The following is a 19,001-nucleotide window of genomic DNA, read 5'->3' as shown; positions in this document are numbered from 1 at the left end:
GGACATTTGTTGGTTTCTATGTTCTGTTCTATCATGTTTAAAGTTCAATAAAAAAATAAACATTAAAAAAAACAGAATAATTACGCAGCTGCATAGTTCATTACCTTTCTTATTACTCCTTTCCTAGATCATTTATGTATATGTTAGACACAGGTCTAAGTAGAGATATCTAGGATGTTCCACTATTCAGTTCCTTTCTTTGAGAAAAGTACTAGGTCCCTCCTCCCCTTGAACCTCAATCATCCCTAGCCCTGTTCCCTTAGTGCTGGCCTCTTAGAAATGTCCCTTTGCACTAAGAGGCCACAAAATGTATCCTGCAGGATCTTAAGTATGTAAAGGAGACAGAAACATAGAAATAAAGATTAGCTTTATATATTTTTAAATGCCTGAACCAAAGCAGCCAGCAAAAGACAGAGAAGTGGGATTCGGGAACCATTCTAAGCATAGTCACAGAATACCTTTGAGTATGAACATCTTTATAGGGTAAGAAAATAAAACAGTCAGTCTCCTCTGTTCCTGTCAAAGGTTTGTGCAGACACAATGCGTTATCATCATGACTGAGGGAAGGGCTTAGGACCTGCCCCCCTCCACCACAGACAGCTCACATGTTCTGGGAACCATAAAGTAGCAGTAAACACAGTCTTTTCTCCCAAGTTTTAATTTTACATCCCCAGTGCTATAGTCTCCTCTGCATTCCCTACTCATATTATCCATCTGGGAGAAGAGAGGCCCAGATTCAAAAGCTCCTTTGCTTCAGCTGCAGAATGTGGAAGATAGATCTTATACAGAAGTAGGATTGCACATCCAAGTTTGTGTAAAATGTAGCTCATGAATAAGCACCTAAGTGTCTGAGTCCTGGGCCTGCAGACTCACTCATGAACATCCCAAATTTCAGACAGGAGGGGCGGCAGCTTCTTGTCCTGCAGTCGAAGTGCAAACACCTGCTCTGAATGGACACAGCTGAGGGTACGCAGACTGACTAATTTCATAAGCATACGTGGGAACATGAGTTGATCCTAAAGGGCAAAAGAAACGGACAATTAGCAAAAGCAAAATTATATTTACATACATTAATGTAAATAAAGGAGGCAGATGAATCCCACAAAACATGATCAGCCAGCAAAACTATTTAGCAACTGCAAAACCATTTCAGAGCCAGAACAGCTGAGCTATCCCCACTTTCTACACAACTGAAAGCTGACTTCTTACCTGCTTCTAGAAGAGAGTATTAAAAGGAGTTGAAGAGAACAGTGAAACAATGCTGGCTGTGGAAAAGAACTTAAGAATGATGAAGACACTCTATTGGTATGGGTCATGTAAGGAATGCTGGAGGAGCGATGAGTATGGGGGGAGCTCTATGGAGTAGCATGGAAGAGATTCTACATGACAGGAGGATTATTCATTCATTCATGTGTGTATTTAGCCCACTCTACCGATTATATCCAGAGTGGGTCACAATAGTTACATACAAACAACAAAATAAAGGACACTACAACCAGAACAATACATAAAGAGAGATATTTTCAAAGCACATATATTTACAAAAGTTGCATAGTAATTTATGGAACTTTGTAAGTCTAAGTGCTTTGAAAATGAGCCCCCAAATCATATAATATCAATCCTGTCCCATAAAACAAACCAAAGCTGTACCCATGTAAATCCAAAAATAAAAAGCCTATCAAAAAACTAAATAAAAACATTTGAATACTTCTACAAAATTCTAAGATAATCAGTTATTCCTAATATATGAAGGAATAGTCCATAGAAAAGCCAGAGAGCAAGAAAATGCCCACCTAAGAGCACATTCAAGCCTAAAAGAATTAGGTCTCTCATTTTGCGAACTTAAAGAATGACTAGGTACATAAACAGGTAATTTTTCAAAAAATATGACGACGCTGGTTGATAAAACATCAAGTTAAAGGAACAACGCTTCTCCATAGATAGCCAATGCAAAGATGAAAAGGATAGGAGTAATGTACTCCCCTTCAAAGTATTTTATTGATCTTCTGATGCTGGTGGTGTTGGGGGGGGGGGGGGTGTCAGGAATACTCACATTGGGTCTGTGTATACAAATGTATGAATGAAGAGCCTCCACATATGTCTGCTGAAGCTGTTCCACCAAGCGATGATCCTGGACATTTGGACGATCTGCAGAGAAGCATTTTCAAAATATAAACACAATTGTATTAGTCCTGTTGCATCTAGGGTTGCCAGTTCTCCTACAATTCATCAAACAGGCTGATTCAGCCCTGATTTTTTTTTTTTTTTTGCCTGCATGCAGTTGTAATTCTGACAGGTTTGGTGGTTTCCTTTAGAAGATAATCAGAACAATATCTCTATGTACACAACAAGAATAAACCTAGACTGAATCAACCTGTTCGCTCAACCTAATGTGAGTTGGTAACTCTTGTTGCACCTAGAAAACCCATATTCTTTTCCAGCCCTAGTCCAGGCAAGACCCAGCAGCATAGTAGTTGATTAATCTTATTTGTAAATATTGTTTCCAGTCGGAGTTCTCATATTTACTTGACAAGTTGATCCCATCCTGGGGTTACCCATCAGCCTGCAGGAATTAAAATTTCTTACCTTCCACTGCATTCATTAAGAAAAGCAAGATTACAAGTCCATGCAGGCAGTGGGATAAAGCTTGCACTGGATCAGCCTCTCAGCACAAGTATGCAGCAGTGAAAATAATTCCTTCCCAAACTCAGATATGATGCTCATCTTAAAATCCCCCAAACCTCTCTTCCAAAATCTTGCACACTTTAGCTTTGATCTTGTGTTGCAGCCATGACCGCTCCTGCAACCGAAATGTTCCATAGTATCGCCACCCTTTATGAAAAGAATATCTTTCTCTAAGGATGGGAAGAGGGGAGGCAGGCATTTCCCCTTAGAGGATATTGCCTTGTTCAATTTGCAGCTCCTGGTATGAAAAATCCCTATAGGGTCCAACAATATACTTTTACAGTGTAATGAAATTTACCTAAGTTATCCATTCCCTAAGAAAAATGCCCTTGTGTTGGGCTATGGGGATAGAGAGTTCTACCTAAATAGGAAGCCATGGTGTCCTAGGGCAGGGGTGCCAAATCGTTTGTCCTCAGGGCTACACTAAAGTATAGGATCAAGTTAGGAAGGGGAGCTGTCCAGAGGTACAGTGAAGAAGTGGGCTGTGGCTCTTACAATTCACTGTCATTATCACTTGTCAGACTAACTCTCACCAACAGCGCTACTGTGGTTCTGGCCCTCTATAGTGCAAATGACATCACTGCCATGGGCCAGAGCAAATGAGCTCCTTTCTTCAAACCTCAGGTGTCCTTAAATAAAAATCAGACAAAAGATTGCAAATTAATACTGTCAAGAACTAAGCATGATGTAAATACGAACAAACAGGGTCACCGAGAGGGGGGGGGACAGGGGGGACAAAATTCCCCGGGCCTGGGCCTCCAGGGGGGCCCGGCGCTGCATGTCCCTTGCATCCAGAGATTTCCTCACCCCCTGCCCTCCCATCAATTGTCCAGCGATTCTCCCTGCCCTCCCTCAGCTCCCCGACAGCCCTCCTCGCGCGCCATTCCTTCCGGGCCCTCCCTGCCATTCCTTCCTACCCCCCCCCCCCCGCTTAACCATTTTACATTTCTTCCTCCGTCGCCGGCAGCGCTGCCATTCATTCTCACAGGCAGCTCCGCTCCCCTCTGCCGCGTCTATCCGGCCCTCTCTGATGCACTTCCTGTTTACCTAACGTAGGGCCAGATGGACGCAACAGAGGGGAGCGGAGCTGCCTGTGAGAATGAATGGCAGCGCTGCCGGCGACGGAGGAAGAAATGTAAAATGGTTAAACGCGTGGGGGGGGGGGGGGGGGTAGGAAGGAATGGTGAGCGAGGAGGGCTATCAGGGAGCTGAGGGAGGGCAGGGAGAATCGCTGGACAATGGATGGGAGGGCAGGGGGGAGAGAAGAGTTCGCTGGACAGGAGGGCAGGGGTGAGAGAGAAGCGATCGCTGGACAGGAAGGCAGGGCAGGGGAGAGAGGAGAATTGCTGAACATGGATGGATGAATGAATGGAGGGGGCAGGGGAGAGAGGAAATTTACTGGACATGGGTGGATGGAAGAGAGGCCAGGGGACAATGGAGAGTTGCTGGACATGAATGGATGGAGGGAGGGAAGGGAAGACAGGAAGGAGATGCACATGGATGGAGGAGAGGGAAGAGAGGAGAAATGCTGGACATGGATGGATGGAGTGCAGGGAAGAGAGGAGAAATGTTGGACAAGGATGAAGAGAAGAAAAGACAAAGGAAGGAGATGCACAAGGATGGAAGGGAAGGGAGAGAGGAGAAATGCTGGACATGGATGGAGGGAAGCGATGATAAGAAGTACATGCACATGGATGGAGGGGAGGGGAGTGAGGAGAAATGCCTGATATGGATGGAGAGGAAATTGCTGAATTTAAGGGCTGGATCGGAACACTTTGAAGGCAGATGCTGAAACTGGAGAAAGGATAGGGACAGGGCTACAGATGGTAGACAGGACACATAAGGACACAGGAGGATGGTGGACATGGTGAGAGAAAAAATATCAAATGGAAAGAAGACACTGCATAAAACAGAAGACACTGGGACCAAAGCGAATAGAAAAACTAAATCGGACAACAAAGGTAGAAAAAAGTATTTTATTAAGAATGTATTAATTGGAATATGTCAGCTTTTGGAAATGTGCATCTGTGATAAGTTTCAATTTTTCTAGTATTGCTGCATGCTGAGTCTGACTTCTTGAGATAACTTTCCAGTTCAGTATTTTGCCTTCATATTTTTTTTATTTCTAGTTCCTTGTGTTATATCTGTTGTCATGTGTTTTTCATGTTTGATCAAGGTGCAGTATTCTGCTAGTGTGTAGTATTTGCAGCCCTTTTTGTTTTTCATTAGGTAGTGTACTGGTGTTTTAGAGCATGGTGTAATTACAGTGCTGCCTTTCCACGCATAAGGTTGTAGCTCGTCCTGTCCTTGGAATTAGTGCTGTTATGGTTTGGTAAGGTTATGAGTGTGTTTTTGCACAAGTTTGTGTATAGTGTTCTGCAGTGGAGAGATTGTGTTTTGGCCTTACCGAGGTGGCACCAAAACATCAGAAAAGGTGTAGAGCCTAAATCATGACACACTACCTCTTGAAGGATCTACATATAATGCAGGGGCCCGGTCCGGTGGCGGACGGAGGGGAGCGGCGGCGGCGACCTCGGGGGGGGGGGGGGGGGGGGGGGGGGGGGGGGGGGGGGGGGGGGGGCCAGAGACAGCCTTGTCCCGGGCCCAGCCCAGTCTCTCGGCAGCCCTGGGAACAAACAACATAGTATGAAATGTCTATATGCGAATGCCAGGAGCCTAAGAAATAAGATGGGAGAGTTAGAATATATTGCACTAAATGAAAAATTAGATATAATAAGCATCTCTGAGACCTGGTGGAAGGAGGATAACCAGTGGGACACTGTCATACCGGAGTACAAATTATATCGAAGTGATAGGGTGGATAGAATTGGTGGAGGGGTAGCAGTGTATATTAATGAGAGCCTTGAATCAAACAGATTGAAAACTCTGCAGGAAACAAAACCCTTCTTGGAATCACTGTGGATTGAAATTCCATGTGTAAAGGGGAAAAGGATAGTAATAGGAGTGTACTACCGTCCGCCTGGCCAGGATGAACAGACGGATGCAGAAATGTTAAAGGAAATTAGGGACGCAAACAAACAACCTTGACCAGGACAAACTTGAAAGTTACAGGCCAGTATCCAACATCCCGTTTCTAGGGAAACTCATAGAACAAACAGTCTGTGTTCAACTTAATGAATGGCTAGAAAAGAGTAACTGGCTAGATCCATGTCAACCTGGATTCAGACCTGGTTATGGAACAGAAACGGTCCTCGTATCCCTGCTAGATGATCTTCACAGAAACCGAGACAAGGGATTCGCCTCAATGTTAGGACTGCTAGATTTCTCAGCAGCTCTTGGATCATGATATCTTGCTAGCACGACTGACAGAAACAGGTATTACTTGCCTGGTTCAGATCCTATCTATCAGGCAGGCAACAATCCATAATGATTGGAAGCAACTCATCACCACCATGGACACTGACCTGCGGGGTACCACAAGGATCAATACTGTCACCTATTCTGTTCAATATCTACCTCAAGCCACTAGCTGAGCTGATTCGGTCAATGGACACTCAGTGCTACTCATATCCATTGAACCTGACTTACCTATAGCCTTGAATAAACTGATCACTTGTCTAACATCAATTCAAGAATGGGCTAAACACAACAAACTTTGCCTGAACCCAAGTAAAACCGAACTTCTCTGGGTCCCTAACACGTGGATACATACCTGACATCAAAATCCCTTTTGGGAAGTATAAACTCCCCCTCAAATCACAAGTCAGGAACCTTGGAATACAGTTAGATTCAACACTTACTCTGATTCCCCAAATCCAAGAAACCTTCAAGAGCTGCTTCTACTATTTGCGACAGCTACGCTGCCTCTCTCCTTACATCGAGAAGGTAAATCTTATCCCAGTTGTGCATGCCATGGTAACATCAAGACTGGATTACTGCAATGCACTATACAATGGTCTGACTACAAAGGGCCTGCACCAGCTCCAGTTGATTCAGAATGCAGCAGCAAGACTCATAGAAGGTTGCAAGCGACGTGACATCACATCACACCATTTTTGCAAAAATGTCATTGGCTACCAGTACAATACAGGGCTAAATTTAAAACTCTATGTCTGATCTTCAAAGCCCTGAAAGGAAATGGCCCAGAGTATCTGAAGAATAGGATGATCCTCCACACACCGCCAAGGACACTAAGGTCCTCCCAAGGACTTTCACTAACTACACCTCTCCAAAAGACATTACACCAGGGGTGTAGCTACGGGTGGGCCTGGGTGGGCCCAGGCCCACCCAGGCAGCTGGCCGGTCCTCCTCTGCCTAATTTTGTTTTTAGTGCAGCCATTGTACTGTTACACGGCGCTGTTACTCCGTCACTCATTCCCTGAGTCCCCATCCAGTTTAAATCTGAAGTTTCTGGACTCTGCTGTTTTGCTTTGCTCCTCCCCCTCATGCACGATGGCACCGCAGTGCTGGCTACCGTCGCGGTTCCTCCACTCTGCCCTGCTTCTGAATGAAGATCAGCCTTATTTTGTTGATTCCACCCAGGCCTCAGCACTCCCCCTTGGCCCCACAACAGCACACATGGAGCAGAGCACAATGATTGCGCTCTGAGTCTGCACCACTATCTGCCACCACCACCACCGAAGCCCAGCTGCCCAGGCCAGGTGAAATAAATATTTTTTTAAAAATGTTAACATCGTGTACAGTGTAATGGTGGGTGGGGGTGTACTCTTCACTGCCTAGGTTAAAAAAAAAAAGCATATTTAATAATTAAATATACCTTTTTTCACTAGGCAGTGAAGAGCCCACCCCCACCCAGAAGCCCACCAACAATACATTTGTATAATGCTCAGGTTACAATCTAAAAAAGGTTGAATATTTTTCATGTTGATGGTTTTTTGGGGGATGTTCTCTGCAGTGCCCGGGTTACAAATTTTTTTAATTTTTTTTTTAATTTAATATAGGCAGGTTTCTGGGTGGAGGTGGGCTCTGCAGTGCCCAGGGCATAAAAAAGTCATATTTAATGCTGGTGTCCTTCATGGTGGGGGGAAAGAGATCCAAGACCTTGGGAGGATGGGTAGGGGGTAGGACAAGGCTGATGCTAGGCTAAAGGGCGGGGTGGGGGGCTAGGGTAGGGCTTATCTATGGGATGAATGATTGGGAAGGGAAGAGAAGGGCTGATACAGTGCTATGGGGATAAATGGGGAAGAGGGTAAGGTACAGAAAGGAAGGGCTGATGCTGGGATATGGAAATGGAGGGTGGGGTAGGGAAGGGAAAAGCCGATGCCAGGCTGAAGGGCAGGGATGGACTGATGCCAGGCTACAGGACAATTGCTAATGTATGGTTCTCTATTCTGTAATTGATGAGAGTTGGTATATGCTCTGCATGTGACCAAGGTGAGAGATTCTGTGGGCATGTAGTTTGTGTCGGGTTGTATGAGTCTGACTTGTCTGACTTTTCCAATGGGAAGTGTATTGCTGTTATGTATATGCCCTGCTGCATTTATAAAAGTACTGTTATTGGTATTCATGTTCAGATTTGCAACATAGGCTCTAAGAAGTTTCTTTACAGGATTTAGTGTTACTTCACAAAGTACCTGACAGTTGAGGGATTTAGTATTGCTATTATTGAGGTGCTACCCAGTGGCGTAGGAAAGGGGGGGGGGGCAGTGGGGCGGTCCGCCCCGGGTGCACGCCGCTGGGGTGTGTCGGCGCCTCGCTGGTTCCTTGCTCTCTCTGCCCTGGAACAGGTTACTTCCTATTCCGAGGCAGAGAGAGCAGGGAACCAGCGAGGCGCCGACACCCCCCAGCGGCGTGCACTCGGCGGATTGGCTCTCCCGCCCGCCCCTCACCGCCTTCCAGGTATGTTCTCAGGCGGGGGGGGGGGGGGGGGGGGTTGCGCTCCGGAGGGGGGAGGGTGCGCAGCGGCGACCCGCCCCGGGTGTCAGCTGCCCTCGCGACGCCACTGGTGCTACCAGAATTTGAATACATCTTTCCTGTGTATTTATATTGCAAGATTCTGTCATGTGTTGAGAGGTTTACCACTGTAGTAGACTTATGTCTGGTCAATTTTAAGATATGGGAAAATGTAATTATATTTAAAAATATTGGTTTTTCTGTTATGTACGTGGTTTGCGCTGATGCAGCTGTTAGGCAGACTACCTAGAAATCCATCATCAAGTGCATTCTAAGGCCTTATTTTGTAGTATCACAAGAAACACTACTCATACCTATATACATAGTGCCCACCCATATTAACTCTGGGCCCACCCAAAATGTCAAGTCTGGCTACGTCACTGCATTACACGATGTGATACCCACAAGTGAGCCTTCTCTGGAGTAGCCACCACACTCTGGAAGGCATTGCCTGAAAGGCTCTGCTTAACCCAAGACTACCTCTACTTCAGGAACAGGGCCGGTCAAACCCGGTAAGTGGGGTAAGCGCCGCAGGTGCTTGGTGCTTTAAATCTTTAATTTACCTCCGTTCCAGCAGCCGCATCATTTGAAAGCCCTGCCCCGTCTCTAGCCTTCCCTCCCTTCGTGAGTTCGTTCTGCAGTCCCGCCTTCTGATGTCATTTCCTCGAGGGCGGGACTGCAGAACGCACTCACAAAGGGAGGGAAGGCTAGAGACGGGGCAAAACTTTCAAATGACGCGGCTGCTGGAACGGAGGTAAATTAAAGATTAAAAGCACCAAGGGCGGCGGGGGATGGGGCGAAGGAGAATCGCTGGACAGGGGCAGGGTGGGAGAAGAGAGAAAGGAGATGCTGGGGGGGCAGGGGCACCAACTCATAGTCTGCAGGGGGGCGCCAGAGACCCTAGGACCGGCCCTGTTCAGGAAGCAGGTGAAAGCTTGGCTCTTCAACCAAGCCTTTAACGGAAGAAGTAACTAACTTGTTAGTCTCACTCACACACACAAGGCTTGACTCGGGCTGCACATACTGCAGAGGGACATGTTTATTTACTCCTACCCTAGCTGAGATAATATTTAACCATCTCTCTGATCTCACGTGCAACTTTCTTCAAATCAATCACCTTACTTTCTAATTCTTCCTACTTTCTTACTTATCTATATGTTACAACTTTGCCTTACCCTTCACTACCAATTATAATGTTCTAGTACATATTGTGTTGTCATTGCAAGTAGTATACCATGCCATACTCTGTATTGTTCGAATATTTTTACTGCTCTACTTGCTTCCTGCTCATGTTTGATCTATTCTTACTGTACACAGCCTTGAGTGAATTCCTTCAAAAAGGCGGTAAATAAATCCTAATAAATAAATAAACTGGGCAACACAATAATAATAGGTGATTTCAATTACCTCGATATTGACTGGGTAAATGTAACATCGGAGCATGCTAGGGAGGTAAAATTCCTTGATGAAATCAAGGACAGCTTTATGGAGCAGCTGGTACAGGAGCTGACGAGAGAAGGAAAAATTCTAGATCTAGTCCTTAGTTGAGCGCATAATCTGGTGCGGGAGGGTAATGGTGATGGTGCCACTTGATAACAGTGATCATAATATGATCGGATTTGATATTAGCTTTGAAGTAAGTATACATAGGAAATCAAATACATTAGCTTTTAACTTTAAAAAAAGGAGACTATGATAAAATGAGAAGAACTGTGAAAAAGAAAACTTAGAGGAGCGGCTGCGAGGGTCAAAAATTTACATCAGGCGTGGATGCTGTTCAAAAATACCATCCTGGAAGCCCAGGCCAAATATATTCCACGTATTAAAAAAGGAGGACAGAACACCAAAGCTGGCGTGGTTAAAAAGTAAGGCGAAGGAAGCTATTAGAGCTAAAAGACAATCCTTCAGAAAATGGAAGAAGGAACCGACTGAAAACAATAAGAAACAACATAAGGAATGTCAAGTCAAAAGCAAAGCGCTGATAAGGAAGGCTAAGAGGGACTTAGAAAAAAAGATTGTGTTGGAGGCAAACACATAGTAAAAATTTTTTTTAGGTATATTAAAAGCAGGAAGCCAGCAAAAGAATCAGTTGGACCGCTAGATGACCGAGGAATAAAAGGGGCGAACAGGGAAGACAGCCGTACCAGAGAGATTAAATGAATTCTTTGCTTCGATCTTCACCGAGGAAGATTTGGGTGGGATACCAGTGCCGGAAATGGTATTTGAAGCCGATGAGTCGGAGAAACTTAATGAATTCTCTGTAAACCTGGAGGATGTAATGGGGCAGTTCTACAAACTGAAGAGTAGCAAATCTCCTGGACCGGATGGTATTCATCCCAGAGTACTGATAGAACTGAAAAACGAGCTTGCGGAGCTATTGTTAGAAATATGTAATTTATCCTTAAAATCGAGCGTAGTACCAGAAGATTGGAGGGTGGCCAATGTAACGTCGATTTTTAAAAAAGGTTCCAGAGGAGATCTGGGAAGTTATAGACCGGTGAGTCTGACGTCGGTGCCGGGCAAAATGGTAGAGACTATTAAAAACAAAATTACAGAGCATATTCAAAAGCTTGGATTAATGAGACAAAGTCAACATGGATTTAGTGAAGGGAAATCTTGCCTCACCAATTTACTACATTTCTTTGAAGGGGTGAACAAACAAGTGGATAAAGGGGAGCCGGTTGATGTTGTATATCTGGATTTTCAGAAGGCGTTTGACAAAGTACCTCATGAAAGACTCCAGAGGAAATTGGAGAGTCATGGGATAGGAGGTAGTGTTCTATTGTGGATTAAAAACTGGTTAAAAGATAAAAAACAGAGAGTAGGGTTAAATGGTCAGTATTCTCAACGGAGAAGGGTAATTAGTGGGGTTCCCCAGGGGTCTGTGCTCGGACTGCTGCTTTTTAACATATTTATAAATGACCTAGAGATGGGAGTAACTAGTGAGGTAATTAAATTTGCTGATGACACAAAGTTATTCAAAGTCATTAAATTGCGGGAGGATTGTGAAAAATTACAAGAGGACCTTACGAGACTGGGAGTCTAAATGGCAGATGATGTTTAATGTGAGCAAGTACAAAGTGATGCATGTGGGAAAGAGGAACCCGAATTATAGCTATGTCATGCAAGGTTCCACGTTAGGAGTCACAGACCGGGGGGGTCACATGATGCAGCATTGCTGAACGGACTTCTCAGGTCCCGGCTCCAAGCCTGACTCCCCTTAAATCTTGAAAATAACCTGCAAATTCTCTCTAACTACGAAAATAATTACTTTGAGAGCATCACGGAACATCCGCGCTAAAAAATTAGGCGGGGAACAAGAGCCAAAGCGACGGAGCACGAGTGGTATGCCCGTAAAGAGCCGGCACGGTAAGAAGACCCGCGTGCAGGAACTACGTCTCAAGATGGCGGCGGTGCTGGAGCCCGCGGGGGTGGCGAGTCAGCCTGTGGCAGCCAACATGCAAGAACTCATATCGCAGGTCACCTCCATATTAGAGGAGAAACTTTCCAAATTCCAAACGTCGGTTGAGCAGATCCACTAAGCGGTGGAACGCCAGAGCGCCAGGCTTCAGCAGGCTGAAGAGAGGATCTCTTGCCAGGAAGACAGAACGGAAGCTGCAGACGCTAGGCTCGAGGCACTGGAACAAAAATACTTGAGGCTGCTACAGCAAGTGGATGAGCAGGAAAACAGAAGCAGGCAAAACAATTTGAGAATTATTGGAGTTCCAGAGTCTGTAAAGGATAAAGAGCAATGGAAGTTGGTGGAAGGCTGGCTGCCGGAGCAAATGGGACTGCAACTCCCTGAGAAAATACTACTAGTGGAGAGAGTTCATAGAATTGGACCGGTAAGAGAGGGAGACCAGCGACCACAGCCAGTGATTGTTAGGATCCTCAACTACGCAGCTAAAGAAAAATTAATGCAAGCCTACAGAGGTAAGAAGTTGTTGGAATATGAAGGCCATAAGCTACTACTTTTCCAGGACTATTCAGCTGTGGTGTCTGAACAACGCAGAAAGTTGGGGCAGCAGTGTAAGCGGCTATATGACAAAGGAGTAAAATTTGACAAGATGTTGTTTTTCACGGATCCTAAGGAGCTTGGTGTATTTGTGGATCGGCTGCAGGCGTGAGCACGGAGAAGAGGTATTAGTACACTGCGTGCAGGTATTTGTTCAAGAGTTATTTTAAAATATCCCAGCAGATGATAAAAGGATCTGAATATTGGACATAAAGGAGCAGGTCTGTGTGCAGGGGGGAGAGAGAGGTGACCCACACGTGGATTTTCTGGTGGCAAGGCTGAGGTCATGGTGATGAGAGGAAAGTGGCCATTTGGTGCGAGAATGATCCATGGGGCCCAATTTACCAGCTTGATAGGACAATTGTGTGGTACCCAAGGCGCAGGTGGCGCGTCACAGACTGGTCCAGTGGCCTCGTGTGGGTGGCCTCTTCAAAAGCTCTGACATGTACACTTGTGTGAAATGCATGTTTTTATTTTACATGTTATGGTTTTGAGCACTTACCTCACTTAATTTTCCTTTTTCTATTCCTTACAATAAAGGAGGTCCCCTGGTTATGGTATTAGGTTTCGGACAGTAGTTGGGAACGTTTTATACAGAGGGACCTAGTAGGGGCAGGGTGGGTGATGTGGAAGTTCAGGGGTATAGAGAGATTCATAAGACAAGGGGAGGCGGGAGGAGGGAACGGAGCGGGATAGGTGGGGGAATGAATGTTGTGGAATGGATTTGGGAATGGAAGGATGGGTCTTTTGGGGGGGGGGGGGATGTATGAATGGGGGCGGAAAGAGAGAGGCTGGAGGAGTGGTAGTCTCTCTAGGGGAAGGGGGTGGGGGGGGAAGTGTCCACAGTAGTTCGGCTCAGGGTAGGCCTAGATTCTGCTACTGGAAATAGGTGCGCTTGGGTGGTCCAGCTGGGAGGCCCTCTGGGGGGTGTAAGTCAACAAAAATTCATTTTGTTTAGAACATCCTTTCTGTTCCCGGATGGCTAAGTTGAAAATTGTAACTTTGAATGTGGACGGAGTCCATTCTCCAGTCAAACGGTTCAAGATCCTGCAGACGCTCAGAAAACAAAATGCTGACAAAGCGCTAATTCATGAAACGCACTTGGGGGATGCGGAACATGCTAAACTAAAACGTGATTGGGTAGGCGAGGTTTACTCTGTCTCTTATAATAACAGGCAGAGGGGATTGGCTATATTGATCCGGAAAAACCTGATTTTTGCTCTGCACAGGTTGTATCGTGATCCAGAGGGCCGCTTTGTGATCATAGCGGGAGTACTACAAGGGATAAAAGTGGCCTTCTGCAGTCTGTATGCGCCCAATATATACTCACAAAAATTTTTTACTCTTCTAGCTGCAAAGCTAGTTACGTTTAATGAGTATCCACTTATAATGGGCGGCGACTTCAATATCACTAGTGACCCCCTGATAGATCGTAAACCCCCACGGAAGGCCAGTAAAGATCATGAAGGGAAAGGAGTGAATTGCATGTCGAAGGAGCTTGGGGTATTTGACATTTGGAGACTCTACCACCTAGAAGAAAAAGACTACACATTTTACTCCCATCCTCATAGAGTCCATGCGCCTCGACTATATACTAGTAGCCCACTCATTAGTGAAAGGGGTCGAGTGTACGGAGATAGGGGACTCGTTGGTCTCATATCATGCGTTAGTGTGGGTACAGATGCGGTGGGGTGCAAAGACGGGAGAGGAACGGTGGCGTATGAATCCGGCCTTATACCAGAGCAGGGACTTTTGTACTTACTTAAGAAAGGTATGGGTGGACTACGTAGAGGAAAATAAGACACAGCCTGTTAATCAGAGAATATTCTGGGAAGCAGCCAAGGCTGTGGTGCGAGGCAAGATCATGGCCTACACGGCTGCTATGCATAAAAAGCGAGAGTCGGAACTTAATAGGCTGTTAGTCGAATTGAAAGAGGTGAGGAGGCTGCTTATTCTCTCCCCCTCTGCAACTAATAAAGAGGACTATATGAAAGTACGGAAAAAAGTACAGTCCATATTGGATGCACGGGCTTTATATGACATCAGGCTCTACAAGTACCGTCTGCATAGATGGGGGAACAAAACGGGGAAATTACTGGCATCCCTGATCAAACAGAGATCTGGAAAGAGTTTCATAAGTAAGATCAGGAATGGTGCAGGGGACTTGCGAACAAAACAAGAGGAGATTCAACAGGCATTTGTTCAATTCTATTCTGCGTTGTATGCTAAGGGTTCGTTTTCACAGAGTGAGTGTCAAACATTTTTTGATAAGATACAGTTACCCTCTTTGACAGCAGAGCAAGTAGCGAGCCTGAATGCACCTATGCAGGGCAAGGAAGTACAAAGTGTCATCAAAAGGTTGCAGCTGGCCAAGGCACCCGGCCCAGATGGCTTAGGGACCGAATTTTATAAGATCTTGCAAGACCAAATAGTACAGCTGTTTGTTGGAATGTGTGAGGAGGTGCGAGCAACAAGGGATATGGGCTCCTATTTGAACCATGTGTTTATCACAGTACTACCGAAACCAGGAAAGGATCCTGAATTGGTGGGATCATATAGACCCATATCTCTTTTAAATCAGGATGTAAAAATCTTGGCGGCTGTGTTGGCGGCGCGGTTAAGTGAATTGGTGCCCTGTCTAGTACATAAGGACCAGGTGGGATTTGTAAAGGGGAGATACGTATCAGCTAACATCTTGAAAGTGAGTCGCGTACTGTTTGAAGGTAGCAAAAAAAGGGGGTGACAAGATCCTGGCCAGCTTAGACGCGGAAAAGGCCTTTAACAAAGTGCAATGGGACTATTTGTTTTGGGTGCTGAAGCAGTATGGGGTAGAGGGTGCATTCCTGGACTGGATAAAGGTGTTATATACTAATCCCACGGCTCAGATTGTGATCAATGACTCTCTGACTCCTGTGTTGCCTCTATGGGGTGGCACAAGACAGGGGTGTCCATTATCGCCTCTGTTATTCGTTTTGAGTTTAGAGCCCTTGGCAGCGAGAATCAGGCAGGATCCGGCCCTGAAGGGAGTGTGCGTTGGTGAGGCGGAATGTCGTATTAACTTATTTGCAGATGATATGTTGCTGCTTTTGGATAATGCATCGACAGGGATATTTTCAGTAATGGAGATTATAAAAGAGTTTGGAGCTTTCTCGGGGCTTACGATCAATTTTGGTAAGTCTGAGGCATTACCGATCAGTAACCCATGCTCCACCATGAACGTGCCCAACTTTCCTTTAATCTGGGCAAAGTCGGGGATAAAGTATCTAGGGGTATACCTGAGTGCAGATACAGCGTGGGTATACAAGAAGAACGTGGGTATACAAAAAGCTCTGTGGGAAATGGAAGGATCTCCCTGTGGGTTTCTCAGGTAGGGTGGCGCTTGTGAAGATGGTCCTTTTACCCAAAATTTTGTATGCAATGCAGATGGTGCCATTGTGGTTGAGGAAAAAAGAGGAAGCGCAGTATAGAAGTATGGTAACGACTTTCATATGGCGAGCACAGAGATCCCGAATTTCTTTTGCTAAATTGTCTTTGGATAGGGGGCATGGTGGAATTAGACTACCGGACATCAGGGATTACAATGTGGCTGCGCTTATGAGGTGGATTCACTAACTGCATACGGGGGCGGATTTTTTTGCACCAGCAAATTTCTGGAAAAGCTGGAGTACACCTTATGAGCCATTTGTGGTCTTAGAGTCTGGGTCGATTGGAGGTTTGAAAAAGGTTCTGATGAACCCATACTTCATGGCGATACAGAGAGCTTGGAGATGGTGGAAAGAATTGGGAGGAGCCCAGAGAGAGGCGAGTCCATTTCTGCCCTTGATAGGTAACCCGGGTTTTGTAGCGGGTATGGAGGCATCTGTATTTAAAATGTGGGCGGCAAGCGGGTGTCGCTATATAGGAGATTTCAGGCAATTGGGCGAAACTCAATTCCCCTCTTTTGAGCAGGTCCGGTGCGCATGGACTGTCCCGAACTCTCAGTTCTTTGCATATCTGCAGGTGAGGGACTATATTTTAACAATAGAAAGGAAGCAGGGGGGGCCAGTGGTATTCCAGAAGTTAGACACCTTATTCCAGCAGATACCGGCTCCGCTGAACAAACTCTCACAATGGCAACAGGCAATTAGAACACACAAGAAACCCACTTATTTTCAGAAACTAGCGGAAGCTTGGAGTAGGGACACTGGGGATAATGTGACCATGGAATCTCTGGAAAAAGCATTTGGGGAGATTTCTAAGTTAACACCTAATGCAGCGCTGCAAGATATCCAGTTCTGCATCCTCCATAGGGTACACATCTCCAGAGACAAAGGTCAAAAGATGGGGCTTTGGCCAGATGCTCGGTGTATTAAATATCAATCCCAAGTAGGAACATTGCTCCACTCCTTTCTGGAGTGCCCTAAGCTAACAGCGCTCTGGACAGGTGCGTTGAAAGAAATAGAGCGCATTGTAAGAGGAACATTCGAGTGGTCCTATTCTGTAGTGTATTTGGATAGTTCTGCAGGATTAAGAGACCAGGGTCTGACTGAACCACAATGTAAATTCATTTTAGTAGCTACGATCTTAGTGAAAAAATGCATTCTGATGGCATGGGTGGATAAAACCCCTCCACAACTAGGGGTGTGGCTGGGACTCATGAAAGAAATGGCAAGCTGGGTGATGGCTTCCCTCAAGCTTTCTCCTCATTGGGACAAGGACAATATAGAGCTTTGTGGGAGCGGGTTGAAAATGTGCCCCTATTAGATCTGTAATAAGGGGAGGGCTATGCATCGAGTAGCATTACATTCCTTATCTCTTGATGGTGCTACATGGGGAATGGGCAATCTTGCCTAATATATCTAAGGAGTAGGTATCTAGGCTCTAGACTTAATGGACAGGGGTGGGGGAGGGGGGGAGAATATAGTAGGGGGAGGTTCACTTTCTACATTAATGTTATGGGGGGAAAAAATAACATAAAAGGGAGGGTCAGGGGTGGTCCAACTAAATGTTGCACTATTGCTGTTGATTACTGGTTTGTTGCAATTGAAGAAACGTGTAACCAAATTATATTGCTGTACAAACATTATTGTACTCAGTTGTTTGAACATTGTTGTTATTGTACTTGCTATGCCTTTTACTCAATAAAGATATTTTCAAAAAAGGAGTCACAGACCAAGAAAGTGATCTCGGTGTCGTCGTCGATGATACATTGAAACCTTCTGCTCAGTGTGCTGCTGCGGCTAAGAAAGCAAATAGAATGTTAGGTATTATTAGGAAAGGAATGGAAAACAAAAATGAGGATGTTATAATGCCTTTGTCACTTCCGGTGGAGCCAGGACCAAGATGGACGTGATCCCGTGAACTCCGCTGAGCCAGAGCTACAGTCCCGCCAAAAATGGCGCAAAACCGGCAATAATTAAAATCCCACCTCGCGGAGGACCCGGAATTCGGTGGCGTGGCTGTCGGACAACAGCGATAGCCCCGAGCATTGAGCGGCAACGAAATCGCGGTGGATCAATGGACCCCAAGATGGCGGAAGGCAGCGGAGCCACGAGGGGCAGGTAGATCCGTCGCGAGTCGAGGGCGGTTAAAGGGGCAGCCTAGGAGAGAGGGGAAGACAGGCACGGTGCGAGGCAGGTGAACCGCTCCATCCTCACCTCCCATTAGCCCTGCGAGTGTCTGGGCCTGGTGCACCGGGGTCCCGATCCGGAATAGTTCCAGACGATCGCAGGTTGCTGGAGGGTGCTATACAACCGGCAAGAGACTGTGTACAGATCTCCCCCCTCCTACAACGCGGAAGGCATGCAGAGATCCAGAACAAACGAAGCAGAATAAATTCAAGCACGGAGCACGTGCCCTTTTTCCAGTCCCCCACATTTGGGCAATAAGAACTTACCTAAACCAACTGGGGAGTAATATCTGAAGGGGGAAGTAGGTAGTGTTTGCCAGCAAATGTGGAGAGACTGCTTTTACCATCTTCTAACAGTGAGACACAGACTGTAACGTTGCAGTCCTCTCTATATTGGATCTGCTGAGTGGGGCAGAGGACTGGTCTATGTAATTTATGGAGCCTTTCTTACGGCCCATGTCTGCAGGAATCACATGCAAGGGAACAAAATTTGAGAAAGGGGAAACTCCACCCCCCAAATCCAGCCTAAAGATGACAGACGGGAAGTTGGATGGAACAGGAGAGTTTAGTGAAAAACAGTTAGCGCAGATCACAATGGCCGTCTGCGCTGCCTTGAACCCGAAATTTGATCTGCTGACAAGTCAGTTAAAAAATTTGGAAACTTCAAGAGCTGAAACATAAGAGAGACTGGGAGAGGCGGAGCAACGGATTTCGACCATCGAAGATGAGAGGTCGCAAAACGGTCAGGAACTTTCGCATATGCAGGAACAACTTAAGATGCAGCAAGGTAAAATTGAGGACATGGAAAACAGAGCCAGG

The 19,001-nt window shown here is 45.9% G+C and overlaps 1 protein-coding gene across 5 annotated transcripts in view; it reads right to left on the bottom strand.

The window, feature by feature from the left end:
• Positions 1–352: 352 nt before the first annotated feature.
• The window catches only part of NR1H3 (nuclear receptor subfamily 1 group H member 3), a 116,299-nt gene continuing 97,650 nt past the window's right edge, over positions 353–19,001 (bottom strand). For all 5 annotated transcript variants that reach the window (XM_030200903.1, XM_030200902.1, XM_030200905.1 and 2 more), the window contains 2 exons: positions 2,054–2,148; positions 353–1,016 (listed from right to left, as the gene is read on the bottom strand). In XM_030200903.1, the coding sequence (XP_030056763.1) occupies positions 870–1,016; positions 2,054–2,148 (242 nt within the window). In that variant the 3' untranslated portion in view covers positions 353–869. The remainder of the gene's footprint in view (positions 1,017–2,053; positions 2,149–19,001) is intronic.

This window comes from Microcaecilia unicolor, chromosome 4, assembly GCF_901765095.1.
Source record: "Microcaecilia unicolor chromosome 4, aMicUni1.1, whole genome shotgun sequence".
NCBI lineage: Eukaryota > Metazoa > Chordata > Amphibia > Gymnophiona > Siphonopidae > Microcaecilia > Microcaecilia unicolor.
This window is presented reverse-complemented; position numbering and strand designations above follow the sequence as displayed.